The sequence below is a fragment of the Ambystoma mexicanum genome, chromosome 3q, assembly GCF_040938575.1.
Source record: "Ambystoma mexicanum isolate Mex_15411 chromosome 3q, UKY_AmexF1_1, whole genome shotgun sequence".
Taxonomy (NCBI): domain Eukaryota; kingdom Metazoa; phylum Chordata; class Amphibia; order Caudata; family Ambystomatidae; genus Ambystoma; species Ambystoma mexicanum.
In genome coordinates this window covers 406,928,751-406,948,326 of record NC_090926.1, presented here as the reverse complement: position 1 = coordinate 406,948,326, position 19,576 = coordinate 406,928,751, and the positions used below count along the sequence as shown (strand labels likewise).

The 19,576-nt window shown below is 49.1% G+C and overlaps 1 protein-coding gene across 3 annotated transcripts in view; it reads left to right on the top strand.

The window, feature by feature from the left end:
- CANX (calnexin) overlaps positions 1-19,576 on the top strand; it is a 745,024-nt gene that overhangs the window by 368,400 nt on the left and 357,048 nt on the right. For all 3 annotated transcript variants that reach the window (XM_069654105.1, XM_069654104.1, XM_069654106.1), the window contains exons 2-4: positions 10,286-10,519; positions 13,699-13,772; positions 14,183-14,241. In XM_069654105.1, the coding sequence (XP_069510206.1) occupies positions 10,286-10,519; positions 13,699-13,772; positions 14,183-14,241 (367 nt within the window). The remainder of the gene's footprint in view (positions 1-10,285; positions 10,520-13,698; positions 13,773-14,182; positions 14,242-19,576) is intronic.

Sequence of the window (19,576 nt, the reverse complement as noted above, 5' to 3'; positions counted from 1 at the left end):
ATCCCTGTCGGGGTGGGGAGCACACCTCCTTCACCACACAGCTCAGGGTCTCTGGTCTCACAGTGGCAAAGAATCGTATCGATCTGCTAGAGCTTCTCGCAGTATTCAGAGCACTTCAAGCGTTCAAGCCCCACCTGTTGAACCTGTCAGTGCAGATCCTAACAGACGGCACAACAGCCATGTCAAACAGGGAGGGACTCGTTCGCCAAATCTGTCCAAGCTTGCCCAGAAAATTTGGAGATGGGCACTCGGACGGAATATTTACCTGTCATCTCAACATGTTCCAGGGGATCTCAATTTGCTAGCAGACGCTTTAAGCAGAAATCCCCTCCCAAGAGAACACGAATGACATCTTCCCACATTGGGGTTCCCCACTACAGACCTATTTGCCACAAGCGAAAACAGGCAAGGCCCAGAATTTGCATCAAGGTTCCCCCAGCCAGACTCCAAGGGGAACGCCCTGTGGATGAACTGGTCAGGAATGTTTGCCTAAGCTTTTCCACCAACCCCCCTCATGAGGAAAGTGATCAACAAGATGCACAGGGAATCTGACGCTCATCTAGTTGCTCCCATGTGGGCGAGGCAACCGTGGTTCTCCAGCATGGGGTCTGGCATGGATTCACATGCTCATGAATATTCCCAGTCAGGCTGGGAATCCTTGGTAAAGAGAAAATCGGTATCGATTTAGTTTCCGATCTGTCTTTCTTAGTAGTAAACAATCACTGGTCTCTGGGTCATACTGCCCCCAGCCAATGACTTTCCTTTCCCTAAGCCCCGCCCCTGGTTGCCATCCTCAGATTTTTACCGCACGCTCAAGCGTTGGGAGTCCTTGTGCTATAGCTCTCAAGCTTTTACTGCGTTTTGCACTTTTTCAAAGATTTTGCTAATTTTTCGGTTTAATCGAGCCTCGAGCTCCACAGTTTACCTCTGATCAACGGGGACCTGTTTAGGATTTATCTATGCCCCTCAAGGGTTACGTTTTCGTTGAGTTACGCTTCTTGGAGGATTCCAGAAGTTTCTGAAGCCTACCTAGTGGACGAGAAGAACATGGCCCAGGAGAAGGGAAGCTCGACTACTGGCAAACTGCTCAGGATCTGCCCTGGATGCAACCTACAAAATGTGTTCAAGGACGAGCATTCACAATGCCTTCATTGCCTCCACAAGGACAAAACACACGTGGAGAACGACTGTGTTTTGCATGAACATGTCGGATCGGACTGAGGGATCGCCGGACCCGCCTCCAACTGGCTCGAAGGCAAGAGCCCAGCAGGTGAGAAGTCCGAGTGGTCTAAGTCCTGTGAGGGTGCCCCGGCGACAGGGGCCTAACACAAGGCAAAGCAGCACGGGTACTGGGAGCGCCAAACGGTTGGACTCCTTGGCTGCCAGGCAGGGCGCACCTTCACCAACGCCATCAACCATGAGCCGACGCTCTGGCTCGGAAGAGAAAATCCAAGAACCCGGCTAAGCTTCTGGAGAAGCCCTGGTTGATCTCGAAGGAACCGGCCGAGGGGGAGCGAGGCATTGACCCTTACCCTCCCGAATACCTACCCCGCCCCCCCCCCCCCTGTGAAGGCCGCGGTGGAAAAAAGGGGGGGGCGGTGGCAATTACGAAGACAAGCTCTAAGGAGGAACTGACCGACAACTTGGAAGAGGCCCGGTCCCACAGGAGAAATCCCGACGAGGGGGATGAGAGCGAGGGTGGCAATGTCGACGAGGTTCCCGTGGATGAGGAGCAACCATCGTGCCTGTCGCAGCCCGAGCCGCAGGACAACTCGGTGGCCATTTTGACGGCAATCCAAGCCTTATGCACGGAGATAAGGACGAGACTGCTCCTACCCCCGACGGACGACCCGACTGAACGGGGTCCTTCGGGAAGCCTTCCAAATAAGAGGAGAATTCATCCAGTGCCCCTTCAGCCCTCACGGTCGTCTCGGCCTTTGTTTCCTTCCCCGATCCCGAGGGATGACACAGGAACATGACACAGGAACAGACACGGCCACGACGGGGACGGATGACGGCGGTGACGGGACTGACCTCCCGTCTCCGAGCCCTCGGGCGTCCCCACCCGACGAGATTGGCTCCTTCCATGCCATGATTGCCAGGGCATCCAAGCTTTTTCAGCTCTGCCCCGAAGAGAAGGAAGGCTTCCTCTAACAACGGCACGAGGCCAAAAGGAAGACGGTCCTCGTGGTGCCGTTGCTGGATGACATCTGGGACGAGGGACTTGCCCTTCTCAAGAACCCGTCCACAACACCTGCCAAGAGTGATTGGTACGGGAAGTAGTACCGGGTCCCCGACGCTGCCCCGTTGTGCCTTAGGGCACAGCCGACCCTGGATTCGGTTGTCTCTGCAGCGGCCAAGAAGAAGGCGGGGGGGCATCGGCTTCATCTTCAACTTCCCCACCAGACGGCGAGGGAAAGAAGCTGGACGCCATGGGACAACTAGTCATCTCGGCGACTACGATTAGAGGCCCTGGCGATCCTACAGGAGGGTGAGGTGGCGTCTGACCACACCGTAACTGTGGCCACTGACATTGCCGACACCGGTTTCTGCCAGTTGGGCAACAGCGTTTGCCTTAGATGCCGGGGGTGGCTCAAGGCGACGGATTTCCGCCCGGACATGCAAGCCAAGGTTTTGGACATGCCTTTTGACAGGAACAATCTGTTTGGAAAGACAGTGGATGAGTTGCTGCAGGCCATCAAGACCGAAACGGCGACGGCTCGGGCCTTGGGAGTTCTGCAGCAACGGTGGCCGCCCTTTCGGGAACTTCAAAGGCAAGCAAGGTGCCTCTAAAGGATTCGGCGCAGCTCTTCGACCTACCGTCAATCGGCCCGTTCCTAGTCGCAAGAAGCCTACAGGGGACGAGGCAAGTCAGGTGGACCTCGCCGTCGTCGCCAGGGAGGCCAAGGAGGCAAGGCGGCAAGGCTGCTTCCAAACAAGACTGAACCGGCTGTTGTCGGGCCCCCACCGAAGCAACCTGGTTGGAGGCCCACTGGAGAAGTTTGTCAGCGTGTGGGAGTCCATCTCCACCGACTGTTGGGTGCTGGATGCCCTGGACCACGGGCACACTCTGGAATTACTGAAGTGCCACCGAATTCCTCCAGTGGCCAGGAAGGAAAACCACGTCCCTCAACTGCTGCTAGAGGTAAGGGCGATGCTCAAGAAAGGAGCCATCGAGCTTGTCCCAAAGAGGCTCCGGGGCTCCGGAATATACTCAAGATACTTCCTAGTCAGTAAGAAGACAGGAGGTTGGCGTCCCATCCTGGACCTAAACAAATGCATCAAGGCACAGAAGGTCCGGGTCGTCGCCCTCCAGCACATGCTGGGCCAGCTGGAGGAAGGCGACTTCCTATTGTCGTTGGATTTGGAGGATGCATACTTTCACATCCCCATCCTAAAAGGTCACCAAGGTTACTCAGGTTCGTAGTCCAGGGACGCACTACCAGTTCAAGGCCTTCCCGTTCGGATTGAAGTCTCTGCGCCCAGGGTGTTAACCAAGTGCCTTGCACCAGTAGCGGTGCGGCTGCGCCTGCAGGGATCCACGTCTACCCCTACCTGGACGACTTGCTCATCCGAGCAGGGACAAGGGAGCTCGCCGTCGAACACGCAGCGAAGACCGTCCAGCTGCTCACAGACCTGGGATTCTCCATCAACTTCCCCAAATCCCACCTGGTTCCGTCGCAGGTCACGCTGTTTCTGGGAGCCAAGCTCGATACAGTGGCACGGTTGGCCTCGCCATCGGAGGAAAGAACTCGGGCCATCCTGGGCAAGGTACAGCGTCTGCTGGCCGCGGACGTGGCCAGAGTGAGGTCCATCAAGTCCCTGCTCGGGATGATGTCCTCTTGCATCTATCTGGTGCGCCTGTGCAGGCTTCGAATGCGCCCTCTGCAGGAGTTCCCCAATGCCCGTTGGATGCTAGCGACGGGCAGCTTCGAGGACAAGATCTCGCTCAACGAGGTATTCCGCCAGGTAATCCTTTGGTGGGGCACGTGCATCTTGCGGCGGGCACAGACTTTCAGACACCAGCATACCAGGCGACAGTGACGACGGCTACCTCCCTGGAGGGGTGGGGAGCACACACCGGAGACCTTCACGCAAGAGGCCTGTGGCTCCCAGAGGAGAGGCCGCTCCACATCAACATACTGGAGCTCCGAGCGGTGTTCTGGACCCTCAAGTCATTCCTCCCATCCCTCAAGGGCAAGGTGGTGAGGATCTTAACCATCAACACCGCCACGATGTTCTACATCCGGAAAAAGGGAGGTACCAGATCCCCAGCTCTGTCCAAGGAAGCCCAGGATCTGTGGCACTGGGCTGTTGCCCAGGGGATGCATCTGGTGACTTCATCTAGCGGGGATAAACGCCGACGCACTCAGCAGGGAGCTGTGCTCGTGCCACGAGTGGGAACTACGCCAGGATCAAGTGGATCAATTCTTCCAGCGATGGGGCAAACCCCAAATCGACCTGTTTGCAACGAACTCCAAGTGCCAGAGGTTCGCCAGCAGGTTCCCCCAGCAGAGGAGCATGGGCGATGCTTTCTCGTTCCCCTGGGACGGCCTGTTCCTGTATGCGTTCCCGCCGTTGCTGCTCGGGCTCATCAACTCAAGAGGTCCCGGTGCAGGATGATCCTCGTCGCACCAAGGTGGCTGATGCAGATCTGGTTCCCGGACCTTCTGGACTTGTCAGCGTCCCCACCAGTCAAATTGTCGACTGACGCAGATCTTTTCTCCAAAGAAGGAGGCGCCATTATTCATTACGACACGGTGTTGCTGAACTTGCAGGCCTGGCTCCTGCAGCACTAGAGTTTGGAGGGTACGATATCCCGGCCGAATGCAGAGGTTCTTGCAAAGGCCAGGGCGTCCAACTCTCAAGTGCTACGGACACAAGTGGAAGAGGTGCTCTGTCTGGTGCCGTGCACAGAAGATTAACCCTCTATGGATTACTGCCCCTCAAGTGCTACCGTACTTACTGTCACTGGCCAAAGCTGGACTAGCTCATGCTTCCATCAAGATACATCTGGCAGTGATTTCCCGATACACCAGAACTGCAGGACGGTCATCCCGTGGGCTCATCGCCTGGTGAAGGAGTTTATGAAAGGACTGTTCCGATCGTTCCCGCCGGTGAAGGCTCCAGCCCCGGGGTGGGAGCTCAACGTGGTGCTGACTGGGCTCATGGGCTCACCATTTAGGCCTTTGCATTTGGCTCTGTTGAAGTTCCTGTCGTGGAAGACCGCGTTCCTTGTGGCCATCACCTCCGCACGACGCGTGGGAGAGATTCAGGGCCTATCCTACAAGCCTCCATACTTCACTTTTCACGAGACGAGGGTGATGCTGAGGACGCACCCCTCCTTTTATGCCCAAGGTGACATCGGACTTCCATCTCAACGAGCCCTTGGTGTTGCCAGTTTTCTTCCCATCGCCTTCATCGCCGGCCAAGAGGACACTGCACTCGCTGGATGTAGCTAGAGTGCTGAAGTTCTACGTGGACCGAACAAAGCGTTTTCGTAAGACGATCACAGCTGTTTGAACTTTGGACCTGTGAACCAAGGGAAGGCTCTCTCGAAGACTTCCATTTCCAGATGGCTCTCCAGCTGCATCATGCACTCATCAGTTGGCAAACCGACCGTTGCCCGGCCGTCCAAGAGCCCATTCGACCAGAGCGATCGCTGCTACCATGGCGTTCTTGTCTTGTCTGGTGTGCCCCTGCTGGATATCTGCAGGGCTGCTATGTGGAGGTCGACGCACAGCTTTACGAGATTCTACTGCGTCGACCGGGATTCCAGGGAGGAGTCCAGAGTCGGCAAGGCAGTGTTGCGGAACCTGTTCGCTTAAGGTGAGCCTGGTGAGGAGGTAAGATGCTTAATGTTGAGTTTTATTTAATGCTTAATCTTGAGCCTTGCCACCGCCCGTGGTTGTGCATGTGTACTGCTATGTATTCTTATATTCATGAGCATGTGAATCCATGCCAGACCCCATGCTGGGGAAGGAACAAGTTACTTACCTGTAACTGTTCTCCAGCATGGGTCTGGCATGGATTCACATGCAAACCCTCCCTCCTTCCCCTCTGTGGCTCTTCACTTGGTCATACTGCCACTGTACATACTACCAAATCTGAAGATGGCTGCCAGGGGAGGGGGCTTAGGTAGAGGGCAGTCATTGGCTGGGGGCAGTATGACCCAGAGACCAGTGATTGGTTACTACTAAAAGACAGATCAGAAACCAAACTGTGTTTTTTTTTTTTTTATTTACCGAGGATTCCCAGCCTGCCGGGGAATATTCATGAGCATGTGAATCCATGCCAGACCCATGCTGGAGAACAGTTACAGGTAAGTAACTTGTTACTTCCCACACCTGCGCAGACTAGCGGTGTGCGAACCCATCAGGCTCCCGTGCTGGTACAACCTGCTGTCCCAGCACCAAGGACAAACAGTGCACCCTCAACCCAACACAATGAACCTGGCAGCATGGCTCCTGAAGTCAAGAGTTTGGACAGCTCAACTTACCACAGAGATGTATGGACATCCTAAAGGAGTCTAGGAAACCTAACACGAGGCACTGTTACTTTGATAAATGGAAAAGATGCGTTATCTGGTGCCAGAATAAGCAAATCAACCCAGTTGATTGCACTGCTTCCAATATTGTCACTTACATGCTCCGCCTGCTGGATGCAGGCCTGGTATTTAACTCACTAAAGGTACATCTGGCTGCGCTGTCAGCCTACACCACTTACCACAACAAGGTTTTGTGGTGGAAAGTACCAGTGGTTAAAGCCTTCATGGAAGGGGTGAAGAGACTCCACCCTCCAATTTCAAACCCACCACCTGGTTGGGGCCTTAATGTGGTGCTTGCTAAGCTCATGGGCCCACCATTTGAACCCATGCATAAAGCCAGTCTCAAACACCTGACCTATAAAACTGCCTTCTTAGCCATTACATCCATAAGAAGGGTCAGTGAAAATCAGGCTCTGTCAGTGCAGGATCCTTTCTTTACTGTTCATAAGGATAAACTGGTTCTACGAACACACCCTAGGTTCTCACCTAAGTTTATTTCAAAATTCCACAATTCCACGTTAACCAGTCCATCGAGCTTCCGGCCTTCTTCCAAGAACCCAAGAGCTCTGCTGAGGTGAAACTACACACTCTAGATGTGCGGAGAGCGGTCCTCTACTATGTAGACAAGACCAGACCGTTAAGAAAAACGGACCAACTGTTTGTCTCCATAGCTACAGGCAGAGAAGGAGATTGCGTCTCTAAAGGTGCTATCTGCAAATGGATAGTCAATTGTATCCAACTATGTTACTCGCTTTCTGAAAAGACTCTGCCTTTTACGCCTAGAGCCCACTCTACAAGAGGCATTGGGGCCACTCTGGCTTTCATTGCAAATGTACCCCTGGACACCATTTGCAAAGCAGCTACTTGGAGCTCTATTCACACGTTTAACCAGCACTACTGCATTGACACTCATTCCAAGACAGATACTCAAGTGGATAAAAAAGGTTCTAAGACATCTGTTTGCTCAGGACCCTTCTCACATCCCACCTCCTAACACTGCTCGCTAATCTATGCACAGCATGTGATCTAAGCAGATTCCACAAGCCTCAGAAGGGATACATTACTCACCGTAATCTTATTTCTGATGCTTGTATCTGCTTAAATTCACATGCGACCCGCCCTTCCTCCCCTCTGAGAGCAGGTGCATGGATGCTTGTAGTATCTTCCTATGTAACTGCTTGAATAATATGTACTTGCGCCACTCCTCATGCTACCGCATGTCAGAAAAAATACAATCTGAGGGTCCTACATGCGTGAGGGATCATGGGTACAGTGGACGTCACACTAGGGATAGTATTACTGACACGCCCTGGTTAGACGCCCATTTTCGAGTTTCGAAAAACAAACTGTAATACTCCGCAGCTTCCACTAGAGAAGAAAAAATACATATTTTTTTTGGTCTGGTTGCACAACTACATTAAGCCTGAAAAAGTTGAATGTGACTGCCCCTTAGTGGTTAGGTGTAGCCACCCCCAAAGGTTTGAATGAATGCAACTGACAGCCAGGTTACCCAGAGTCCCAATTCTTCCCTATGTCAAACCTATGGAAGTGTCCTGAAGCACAGAAGATCTATCTGTCCGAAGGGTAATCTCGATATAAGCTCTGCTAATCTCTGCACTCTTTCAAGCACCGTTCTTATGCAGATGCTCTGTCCACACTAGACTTCTAACAATTTAGAGAACTGTGAAACAGCTGTTTGCGTCCACTGATGTGACACTGCTGTGTATGCAGAAAGTTTGGATACCTTGCTGGCACGTCCCTACATGGTCCCGACACCGAGGCGGCAGCAGCAATCTACCACGCCAGAGGTCTTTTGCCAAAGATTAAGAACAAACTACAATGGAGACCCAAAAGTAATTTGACTCTGGAGTCCATCTCATTTTTAAGCTGCCTCTACAGAACAGTGTACCTCACCAGCAGTTGAAGTATGCAACCCAGTTGCTGGTCTCCAACACAACATCCCAACTGACTGCAGCAGTCCTTTGTGGTTTAAGATCTACTTAGCTGCCGTTAGAACTGCTACGCTTTACCTTTCACCGTCCAAGTACCGTGGTGTTAAGTGGTTGCCGTTTGCTAACACTAGCCAAAGTCATTTTTCTAAACTCAAAACATCTTCAATAACACCTGGGTGCTTTTCTAAACGTAAAGTCCTAGCTTTAACCTTGGGTCCAATCTGTAGCAGAAGGCACTGAGCAACTTCTGGGCCACTATTCCGTTCCGCTAATTGGAAATTTTAATTTCGTCCATTGATTGCCATAAAACTGTCGTCGTTGATCCTAATCCTATGGGGTTCTATGTTAATTCACTGAGGTCCTTTGTATCAAAATGTTTCTATGTGGAGACTATGTTGAAAGGCCTTTCTGCGATGCAGTTTTATTTCTGAACATAAAAGAAAGCGTCAAGCACTGTCACTTAAGGGCAGCAGTTGAATTCGCAATGTAAACAGACATGTTCCGTAGGAGAGCGGTGATCCATTTGTCACAAATGATAGTTTTAGGCATATCACACTTTTATTTTATTATTTTAAATGTGCATGTTGAATCTTTGATTGGGGGGGGGGGTCCCCCATGCTACCCTTAGTACCCTCCCACCTCCCCACAACCCACTCACCACCCTAACACCCAAAAAGTTGGTAATAAAAATATGATACACTGTACACTTCTCTGAATGTCACAGGTTTTGGGGGCATGCAACATTCCACCATTCCTCAAGACCTCCCCCCCTCTGTGGTGTCCTTCAAGCTCCTGTCGTGACAGTCTGCCACTTTGTTGCGATAGCCTGCCTTTTCTCACCGCTGTGATGCGAAAACCCATCTCACACAAGCAGGCCGGCTTTTCGAACGGTGAGGGCACTTGAATGTTTAAAATGTCTGCAAGACTAAGTTCACACTGAACTATAAAATAGACACCGTAAACGATCACTGCAAGAGTGGGTCATACTGTGAAGAAGTATGCTGAAATGTGCTTGCGATGAAGGGGGAAACCGATGCATTTCACGTGTACAATGACACAGCTTGTAAAGAGAAAGCGATGAAAGAACGCCATACCTCCTATGGTACCCCTGGATATGTACTGTGAAACATGATCATGTTGGAGTTTGATGTTCTTCACTCTGGCATGCTTTCCTGTACTTGAATCCATTTGTACTTACCTTTAACAAGATATAAAGGAGATTGTCCCAAGTTTTGTGTGAACATTGTTTTCTTCAAGGTATATAGTTCTTTATTCAAGTCTACTGTGTTACCTCCTGAGAATTTTGTGTTGCTTGACCCAAACTATAGTTTCAGCCAGTGAAAGCTGAAATATTCTGTTGCCTTGGTTTAGCAAGGGGACCTCATACCCTGAACAGCAGGTTGGCAGAATCCTAAATGGCCTTCCATTTTACAGGGTGCCTTGGTCATCTGCTTCCGTCATGCTATCCCCAACATATGCCTCCCTTATTTTGATTGGGCAAACGTTTTCCACTTGCGCTTCATACCTCTGCAACTATCATTTAAATAAATCTCTGCTATCCATGCTTCATGTTTGGTTAACCAAAGCACTTTAAGTGTGCTGAAAAATCTGACCAGCTAATCTGTCATGTGAATGCCCCGCTCATCCAACAGTTTAGCATCAAAATTGTCCAAGTTCCAGAACCTTGCTACTCTGCATTATTGGCTTAACAGAAGTATTATTCTTTTGCCATGTAACCGCATGTCTAATTCCCCACTTTAATCTCTTTTTTTTTTTCTTTCTTCAGACCATGTCATCAAAGTGGCTGCAGTTCATGATCCTGCTTGTACTTGGAACCATTATAGTCCAGGCCCATGGTGATCACGATCACCACCATGATCATGACCATCACCACGAACATGACGATCACCACCACGATGAGAATGGTGATGATTTGATGGGTGTTGAGGATGATTTGGACTATGTCTCAGATGAGCCAGAAGACTTGCAGCCTGATGTTTTGCCTCCTCCAGCACCTAAGGTTTGATTCCTTTTCAGATGTGATCCACCTTGATTAGATTTTTATCCCCATTTCTAAACCTAGAATTATTTTTTTGTGTATCACAATTCAATAAGTGCTTAGAAGTGGCTTACTGTATGGCAGTTGCATACCTGAAAGGTTCTACTGGCTCAGTCACCTAGCCTGTCTAGTCCAACAGTTTAAAATATGTAATTTGCTTTACAAGGCTGTACATGTTTGAAATGCACTTTCTTAAACGAACCGAGGGTAAGGTTGAGTACCAGGATGGAAATTGGTAAAGGTGAGGCTTTTAAATCACCATGATCTGTTCATAGGTATTTGTGAACCTAAATAGCAATGTAGCTCAATGAAGTTGCATCACTTACCTAGTCTGTTCTCGCATCTCCTTTCTACTAAAATGTCTGTTTAGAAAATCATGGTCTGCAAGCGCAAACAGTGCAGAGGATCATTACGTGGTGGATGTTAAGCATTAAACGCTGTTTACATTTTTGAGTAAACTAGTCATTCATTAGCAAGAAGTGTTGTATCTTAGAGGAGGGGCAACTCCGTTTCTGGGATTAGATTTCTCTGGAGTGCTGTGAGAGGCTTGTAAGCGCAACTCCCTCTTGGCTGTAGTCCATGTTAATACTGCTGAATGTCCTGAGTAAGTGCCATTTGAGCATTTTGCAGTGCCAATTTTGAAGCTGGTTCCTTTAACCCTTACCCAAATTAAATATTATGCAATTTTTTAGATACTATTTTTTAATGTACTACTTAAGCAAGATCTTCGAGGGTAAAGCATGCTCTCTGCTAGGAATTGGGGAAAGGAGATGGTTGAGTTGTATGCCAGAAGACTGCAGTTTGAATTCGCACTTCCCTCTTGGCCAAATGTTTGGGTGTTGGCAAATCTTTTTTTTCTAACCTGAAAACATACGCAGCTCCCATACACTTCAATTGTGAATTTGTAATTAAATGTTCTAACTTGGCATTAGGGATGTAACAGCATACCGGTATAGATACCGTGAACAACTTAATTGAACTATAATAACGGTCACATGGTTTATACCAGTATACCGTTTTAGGGCCTGCGGCTATGAAGTGAGCTTTTGAATCTGATTTGGAAAGGGTGCAGTAAGCAAGTGATGCGCAGTCTGGATCTTGCACTGTGGGATGTGGCGTCTGCCAATGGGGCATTGTTTGGCAGACAAGCGCATTGGGAAAGTGAGGACACATTAGTAAACGCAGCTTTGATGCTGTGACCGCTCTTTCTCTGTGATCAGTAGAGTTGGGTTAAAGATCATCTGATCTGTAGTTTTCCCACCAATTTGAAAGATGTGGGGGGAAGCGGGGGGGGGGGCTACACATCCCAGAATTCAAAGGGGAATTAACTAGATTCCCTTCTGATGCATGGCCGCAAAAAAAACGTTAGTTCTGTAGACTGAACACTGGGCCCATCAGTGCTTTATGCTAGTATATAAACTCCCTCCCCCTCTGCACTGTCCTCCATGTAGATTTGTACATTGGAATTAGAGTTCTTGCTTCGCTTGATTCTTCCCCTGCCTTCTGTGTATGGCACTGGATTCAGGCAGGACAGATTCTACATTCAATTTGAAGTATCCAGAGCAATGGAGGTGAGATTGCTCAGGTCTATTCTCGATTTGTGACACCACCCATGAAAGCATGCTTCCGTCTCAACTCGCATGACGAGGGTCCTAATGCGCTCAGACCTTGGGAAAATGGTAATGATGGGGCTGTGGTTAGGTGATGGTCTAGGCCATATTTGTGCCGATATGTATTTTAACTTTGTCATTTTCTAAATGTTTTTGTGCCACTATCTTTAAGAAGTTAAACCTCTCTTTCAAGAAAGAAATTAACAGCGCCCACTGTCCTGTTAGGATTACATGGTCAGTGGTGACTCCAACATCAGACCTTTATAATACACCAGGCAGATGTTAAACAAGCTATAGTGATTTCATCAATATGCTACCTTTTAGTGAGTGTGTTGGCTATGACATTTTGACAAAAACAAAATGACATGGGCTTTCAGACCTCACACGAGTGACTTTTAGCGTTATAAGAAAAAACTTTTGACTGATCGCAGCATCATGCCCATGCCATGTGGTTCTAAAATAATGCAGATCGAGGCCGATTTTCAAAGCGATGACCTGTGACTGAGCAGCAAGCTCATTGTTCAAAATGTGAATTTAAACACGTCCACTAGTCCCTTTCATTCAAGGCGATCAACGAGTAAGCACCATGAAAGACAATCTGTAGCCGCCTTAGATTCCTGGAGGATCAGCTAAAATGTGCAGAGGAAAGTTTCAAAGTGCTGACAATTTAGGACCTTTTTAAGAAAATATTTGATAAGATTAGTTGCATTTATTAGTCTTGTTTAGCGCTTTATACCAAAGCGCTGTAGTTAGAACAGGGTACATTTAACATCAAAAACTGTAACAGACGCAAATTACAAACCCGTCACCAAAAACAGTATGTAGAGCAAAGAGGGGGAAGGAGAAAGGAGGGGGAGGGCAAGGAGGAGGGAGGGAGGGAGGGAATGTAGGAGGAGGGGGAGAGGATAGGGAGGGGGGAAGTGGGGGGAGAGGTTAAAGGGGAAAGAGGTAGGAGGGGGGGTGTCATGGCAGGGAATGGAGGAGAGATTTGAGGGATGTGCGGAAAAAAGAAAATGTAGTAGTAGAGCAGATAGAGGCAAGGAGTGCCAGTGTCATTAGTTAATTCCACCTGCTATACCACGATACCCATGATATACTGTCATTTGGCAAAAAGGATATCCTACTGCCATAAAACCAATACCCTGACACTCCATACTTGTCATTTTTAGATAATTCTGCAGCAGTTGATTTATTTCAACTTTGAATGCATCCTTAAATATTGTGATCTGTTTTTCGTTAAATTGACGTACATTTAATTCAAATGTATTTGCTTTAGGCACATGGGCATGCCATATCTTTGAGACTCTACATGGGTTGGGTTTTTCCATGTTTGTTGCGCAAAAGGTTTTATTGGAGAAATCTTTCAAACTACCTAAGCAGACATGCTGCATCAACACACCTCTGGTGCTCCTGAATCCCCAAAGCTGTTGACTGCCATTTCACCTGTCTAGCACATGAAGTTAAATTAAATATGGTTCAATTTTGACGTATGGCTTTTTATATTTATATATATTTTTGTTAACCCATAAGGTCAACTACAAGGCACCAGTCCCAACAGGAGATGTCCACTTCGCCGAGTCCTTTGACAAAGGAACGCTGGAGGGGTATGATTTCTCATGAATAACTTTAATGAAAAAAATTAAATTGGCATTTTAACTTGCGTTTTGGAATGCATTCCTCACCATGAAAGACAGCCAAGAGTGTATGCAGTAAAAGGTCTGTATATATAAAATACAGATTTTTATTGCCTCAGGTGTTCAATGTTGGTAAAGTAGAGAGTTGAGGGGCTTGGGAGCATTGACTGCCATTTACTGAGTTCTCAAAAGCTACATCTTTTGCTTTCACTTTCTGGATTAACATGGGTCATAATTTTATGCTGGAGGTTCACAGGGAAGTCATGGGAACTGGCCATTGAGTTTTTTTAAAAAAATTTTTTTTTGTATTTTGCCTGTTCATATATATAATTCTTAAATGCTGGCGCTCATTTCCTGTATTCCTGTACAATTGTATGTAGATGGATTCTGTCAAGAGCAAAGAAAGAAGACATTGATGAAGACATTGCAAAATATGATGGTGAGAATATACTATTTCTACTGCATGTTCATTTAGAAACTGCCCTAGCAAAGTCATCCCTGACCTGTAGAAATGTGTGGTGCTGGCCATGAGAGTCCATTTCACTGCGACCCAAGAACTGCTAAAAGCAGTGAAAGGAAGCAAACCTCCTGTACTGATGTGATTTACTTCTGTTAGATCATGAGAGAATCCCAAATGAGGCTTCTAAATTGTCATATTTTGCAAACGTGGTTAAAGTGACTGGAGGATTCTTAATGATCAATGAATAGTCTAGCCGTTTCTGTACCACTCAAAGTGATTTTTCTTGCGAAGATTTAAGTAGGAAGCTGTAAGCTAGTGAGGCTTCAAAGGGGTATTGAGTTGCCCAGATGGTATACAAGGTGGTGTTTCTGTTCCTGTCTGAATACTTTAAACGGATGGGGACTAGGTTATAGGAATCAAAAAGCCTGCCGGGGCCTTCTGCTGTAGAATTGCTTTGTTGCATTTTGCAGTTTTGTCTAGTCTATATTGACCTGCTTGCACAGTAGGTCAAAGTGGGCCACTGTTGGAGGCAAGACACAAGTGCCTTAACTTTCATGGTTCATCTGTCATCCCTGGTCAAGCAGTCCAGGCCAAGCACTTGGTTGGGAAAGCAGAGTGGGCAAGAATAGAGCGCTACTTGTTAATACTTTGAATACATGATTTTCCACACCAACAGTATATTTTATATACTTTGTATCTTATTGCAGATCAATATATACAGTAGAAGATATTTAAGCATATTCAGAGAGCTTTTCAAGTCTTTGTAGGAGGGTTCCTGGTCTAACTGTCAAGATTATGATAAACTTCGGGGTTGGTTTTAGTTTACTTGGTCACGGGACAATCATTGGTCCCAATGGTTAAACCAGGAAATATTGTTACCAGTTTTCGTCCTAAAACTTTTCTAGGTGCAGTAGAAGGTTATACACCGTTTAGACCAGAGGGAGACCCTTGAAACTCTACTTGGACAGGACGAAAGAATTCAAGATCCCCCCACTAGATTGAGTTCTTTGGGAGTGCCAATAAGTGTCCAAAGTCACTATCTCTAGGTTTGGTCATCCTGTGCATAATCAAGCTAATCGACCCAAAGCTTACCTTCTCTGAAAGGGCTTCATCCCCACTTGGTGAGGGCTGAAGCAGATTTGTCTCCTTCCAAAAACTTAACCCCTGGAATTGCCAGCGCAACAACCTGAGCTTCCCCCTGTTTTTTGTTTTACAGACACTATTGTCTGGATATAAGCACTAGGGCAGACACTTGGTTTGGGCAAACTGTCTCCAAAAACCTTTTCAGCTAAGATTGGAGGTAGCACTATCCACCCTCATGTTGGAGTGCTTGTTAATCTTGCAAAGTATGGAGCCAAAGGGATGGAATCTAGGAGTTGGGTAAAGCTACTAATTGTAGCAACTGGTCCTAGTACAGCGTTTACTTTCCTGTATGCTCCCGCTCATGATCACCCACCCCCCTCTAAATTTTACTTTAACGGCATGGGAAGGCGAGCTAAGGCGGCACATGCGCCGGCCGTTGTAAAAAGTAACAAAACACATGTTTTTGTGGTGCTACAAAAAAACGCTCGCATCCCATATGACAATGTCCAAAAGTAAGGAGAAACGGGGCCCTGGAGTAGGAGCACAGAAGTCATTATAAGCAGTAACTTTTCCTTGATGCTCTCCTTGTGGAGGCCGACCAGAAACTTTATAAGGAGCTGACTAGCTTTGAGAATCTCTTCCCAGCAGACAACCCCGATCCCTTAATTTCTGGTCTGGCAGAGGTAAAGCAGGTTGCTCAGGACACTTGACAAACTGCAGTTGATCAGGTACATTGGCACATGATATCAGACATCTGGCCTACATCAAGGCGGGGAAGTTCAATTCCAACTTGCAGGATAATATCCTGGACCTACAGTTTGATGCAGTCTTTCTTTCACCTCTCTATGGCTGTGGATTGCCTCAAATGGATAAGCACCCAGACTGCTAGGTCTCCAGCAGTCTTGGCCAAACTGGCCCAGAAAGCCTCTTTTCTTCTCAGAGAAACCCCTGATAAATGATTGTGCTCCTTCGGGAGTTTAAAGGGATTTCACTAGACTGTCAAGACAAGCTGATGGTGCCTCATTCGAGCATAGAAGGAAGCTGCAAAGGACAAACCCCTGAGGTTTATTCAAGGGGCTTCCACCCTTCATGCTCATAGGCCAAGCAAAAGCAATAATGGGATATTTTTCCTGATTCATCTCGGGTCATTTGGGATGGGAGCGTAACTGGATATCCTTCAATCTGGAGGATTCTGTTGGGCCCTTGGGTCATGTCAGAAACCCGGTTGTGTTTTTGACTCCCACTTCCTCCTGGCATCCGCTGCTGCATCAGAGGACCTTCACTTTAGCTTCCAAGGTGCTGAAGTTGCTGGACATCCAGGGAATAAATGGTTCTCCAGCATGGGGTCTGGCATGGATTCACATGCTCATGAGTATTCCCTGTAATCCTCAGTAAAAGAAAGTTTCACTTTGACTTACAAACTGCATGTCTCCTCTGGTACCAATCACTATACTCTGGGTCATACTGCCCCCCAGCTAATGACTGCCCTCGCCCTAAGCCCCTCTGGCAGCTAGCTTCAGATTTTTACTTCATGTTAAAGTGTTGGGAGTCCTTGAGTTTTGCTCAGTGAGCTATTTCTTTTTTTTTGTCAAACTTAGCCTGTGTGCTCTTTCTCTGCATCGGCCGACAAGCAGGGATCCGTTTGTGGGGGGGATTGGGTGGGGATTTCACACCCCTCAAGGGCAATGTTCGTCGAGTGTTCGTCGAGTGTTCGTCGAGTGTTCGTCGAGTGTTCGTCGAGTGTTCGTCGAGTGTTCGTCGAGTGTTCGTCGAGTGTTCGTCGAGTGTTCGTCGAGTGTTCGTCGAGTGTTCGTCGAGTGTTCGTTGAGGGTTCCAGAAGGCCATCGGGCTTACTCTGCACGCTGAACCATGTCGAAAGAGAAGGAGGGAAGCTCCCTGTTCAAGCTCTGTTACAGCTAGACTGCAGAACATTTTTGTAGAGGACGAACCCCTTCAGTGCCTCTACTTTCTCGACCTGGACCACCGAGAAGGAGATTGCGAGATCTGCCTTGGGTTCAGCAAGAGAACCATGAGACATCGTCCCAGTAGACTGGCGGCGTTGCTCAGCCCCATGGCCTCTACCCTGTGCCCCAAGCAGGGGCATGCCTCAGCCAGGACCAGCCAGTCTGAGAAGTGGGCTTCTAAGTCCTTTGAGAGCACCCCATCCGTGGGGGCCCAAGACAAGGCCAAACACTGCAAGTAGTCTCCATTGGGGTCGCTGCGCAAGTGGGTCCCACAATGGGCAGGGCGCATTCAACCTCACCATCTGTTGCCATCTCAAGCCATCGATCCTGCTCCTCCTCAAAGAGGCAATCGGCCAACCCAGCTAATCTGTGGGAGAAGCCTAAGGTGCAAGAAAAAGACGACCTGCCTAAAAAGGTCCCAGGCGGGATAGGAAAAATCGTCGACGATCGCCACGGTAGCGGCCGCTCTCTCGAAGGCCGAAGAGGCTGACCTGGTCAAGGTAGACCTGGCTGCGCCCGGAGTGCCCCTACCCCCAAGGTGGGAGGCCTCCACCGGGGCCATGGAAAGGACACCGTAAAAGGGGATGCCGGAGCTAAGCCCGAATCCGAACCCTCGGGATGTAAATAGGAGTCCTTGGGTCGCGTCCTACTTTAAGGAACTGGTGTTTCGTCCGCTGATTAACAGTAGTCCATCTACACGATCCATGAGGAGGTGGGGGAACGATGACTGAAACGCAGGCTGCGAAAGCCTGCCGAACCAGCCCTGAGAGAGATCGCTGGACATACACTTGACCCTGCACAAGATGTCGGAAATTCAGGACAGGATGCCCAGATCCCCTGTGGCCCTGGATCACCCTCCGGCAAAGAAGCGGAAGCTCCACCCAGCACCTCCTATCAATCTTCACACCCTTCCCCGCCCCTACCCTTGAGTGAACAGGACACAGGAAGGGACACGACTGATGACTACATTGTCACGGTGGGGCGGGGGGGCTGGGGGTTGGTTCATGCTATGGTTGCCAGAACTCTTCCAGCTGAAGAGCGAAGTGACCAAAAAGGAAGGACCATCATGGTGGTATCCCTCCTGGATGACATTTGCGAGAAAGGCCTGGCTCTGAAGAACCCAGCCCCAACCCCACGGGATAGGCTAGGGAAAAAATAACTGGTGCTGGAGTCCGCACCTGGGTGCCTACTGTCGCCGGACTCTGGTATCAGCAGCTGCGAGGAAGAGATCATCTAATCGCTAGTCTCCTCCCTCTGGACAGCAAGGGAAAGAAGTTGGACGTCATGGGGAGAAGGATCATCGGCTACGCAGCGTCCAGTCAATGCAGCCAATGCACTGGCGATTCTGGCCAGGTACGTCTGAATTCTGGTACGGGCCCTGATTCTGGATTTCCTGCCCCATTAACACTCATGGAGGCAATCTTTCCTTCAGGAAGGAGAGGTAGTGTCGGACCATGCCATTTACAGTGCCCCTGGACATCGCAGGCAGATTTCTGACAGATGGGGGGAGTGGGGGGGGACAGTATCTCCAGCGTCGAGGCTGGCTGAAGGCCGCCAACTTCCGGAAGGAGGTCCAGACGAGGACTGGATATGACGACGACTTCGGAAAGACCATTGAGTCTTTGCAGGCCATAAAGATTGACACAGAGCTCGTGCCCTGGGCACTCTTCAGCACCGCCCATCCTTTCATGCCTCGGCGGAAAGTCCAGCAGATCGACTAAGGGTTTTGGTGGCGGTTCCTCGTTGTACAATCAACCCTCCCGGTCCACGACCCAGGAGGCCTACAGAGGCAGGTTACAAGGATTTCAGTGGAGGTGGCCAGCAGTCTTCGCTCCAAGGTGCGATGCAGGCACCAAAGCAGGACTGAACCAGCCAGGACATCGGGGCCCCCTCACACATGAACCCCAGCGGGCGGCCGGCTGTCGAGTTTCATCGGCGAGTGGAGGATTATCTCCGACAGATGGCTGCTGGACACTCTCGAACACAGATGTACCCTGGAGTTTCAGCAAAAATGTCTCTGGATCCCTCCAGTGGCACAGAAGGAACGGGTATGGGCCATGCTACAAAAGGGGGCGAGGGAGCTAGTTCCAAGACTACTCTGGGGCTCAGGAGCCTACTCCAGATACTTCTTAGTAAAGAAAGACCGGGGGCTGGAGGCCCATTCTAGACCTGCAGAGCCTCAACAAATAACTCCGTCCCAAAATTTCAGGATGATAACATTGCATCACATGCTCAGCCAACTGGAGGAAGGAGACTTCTTGACGTCG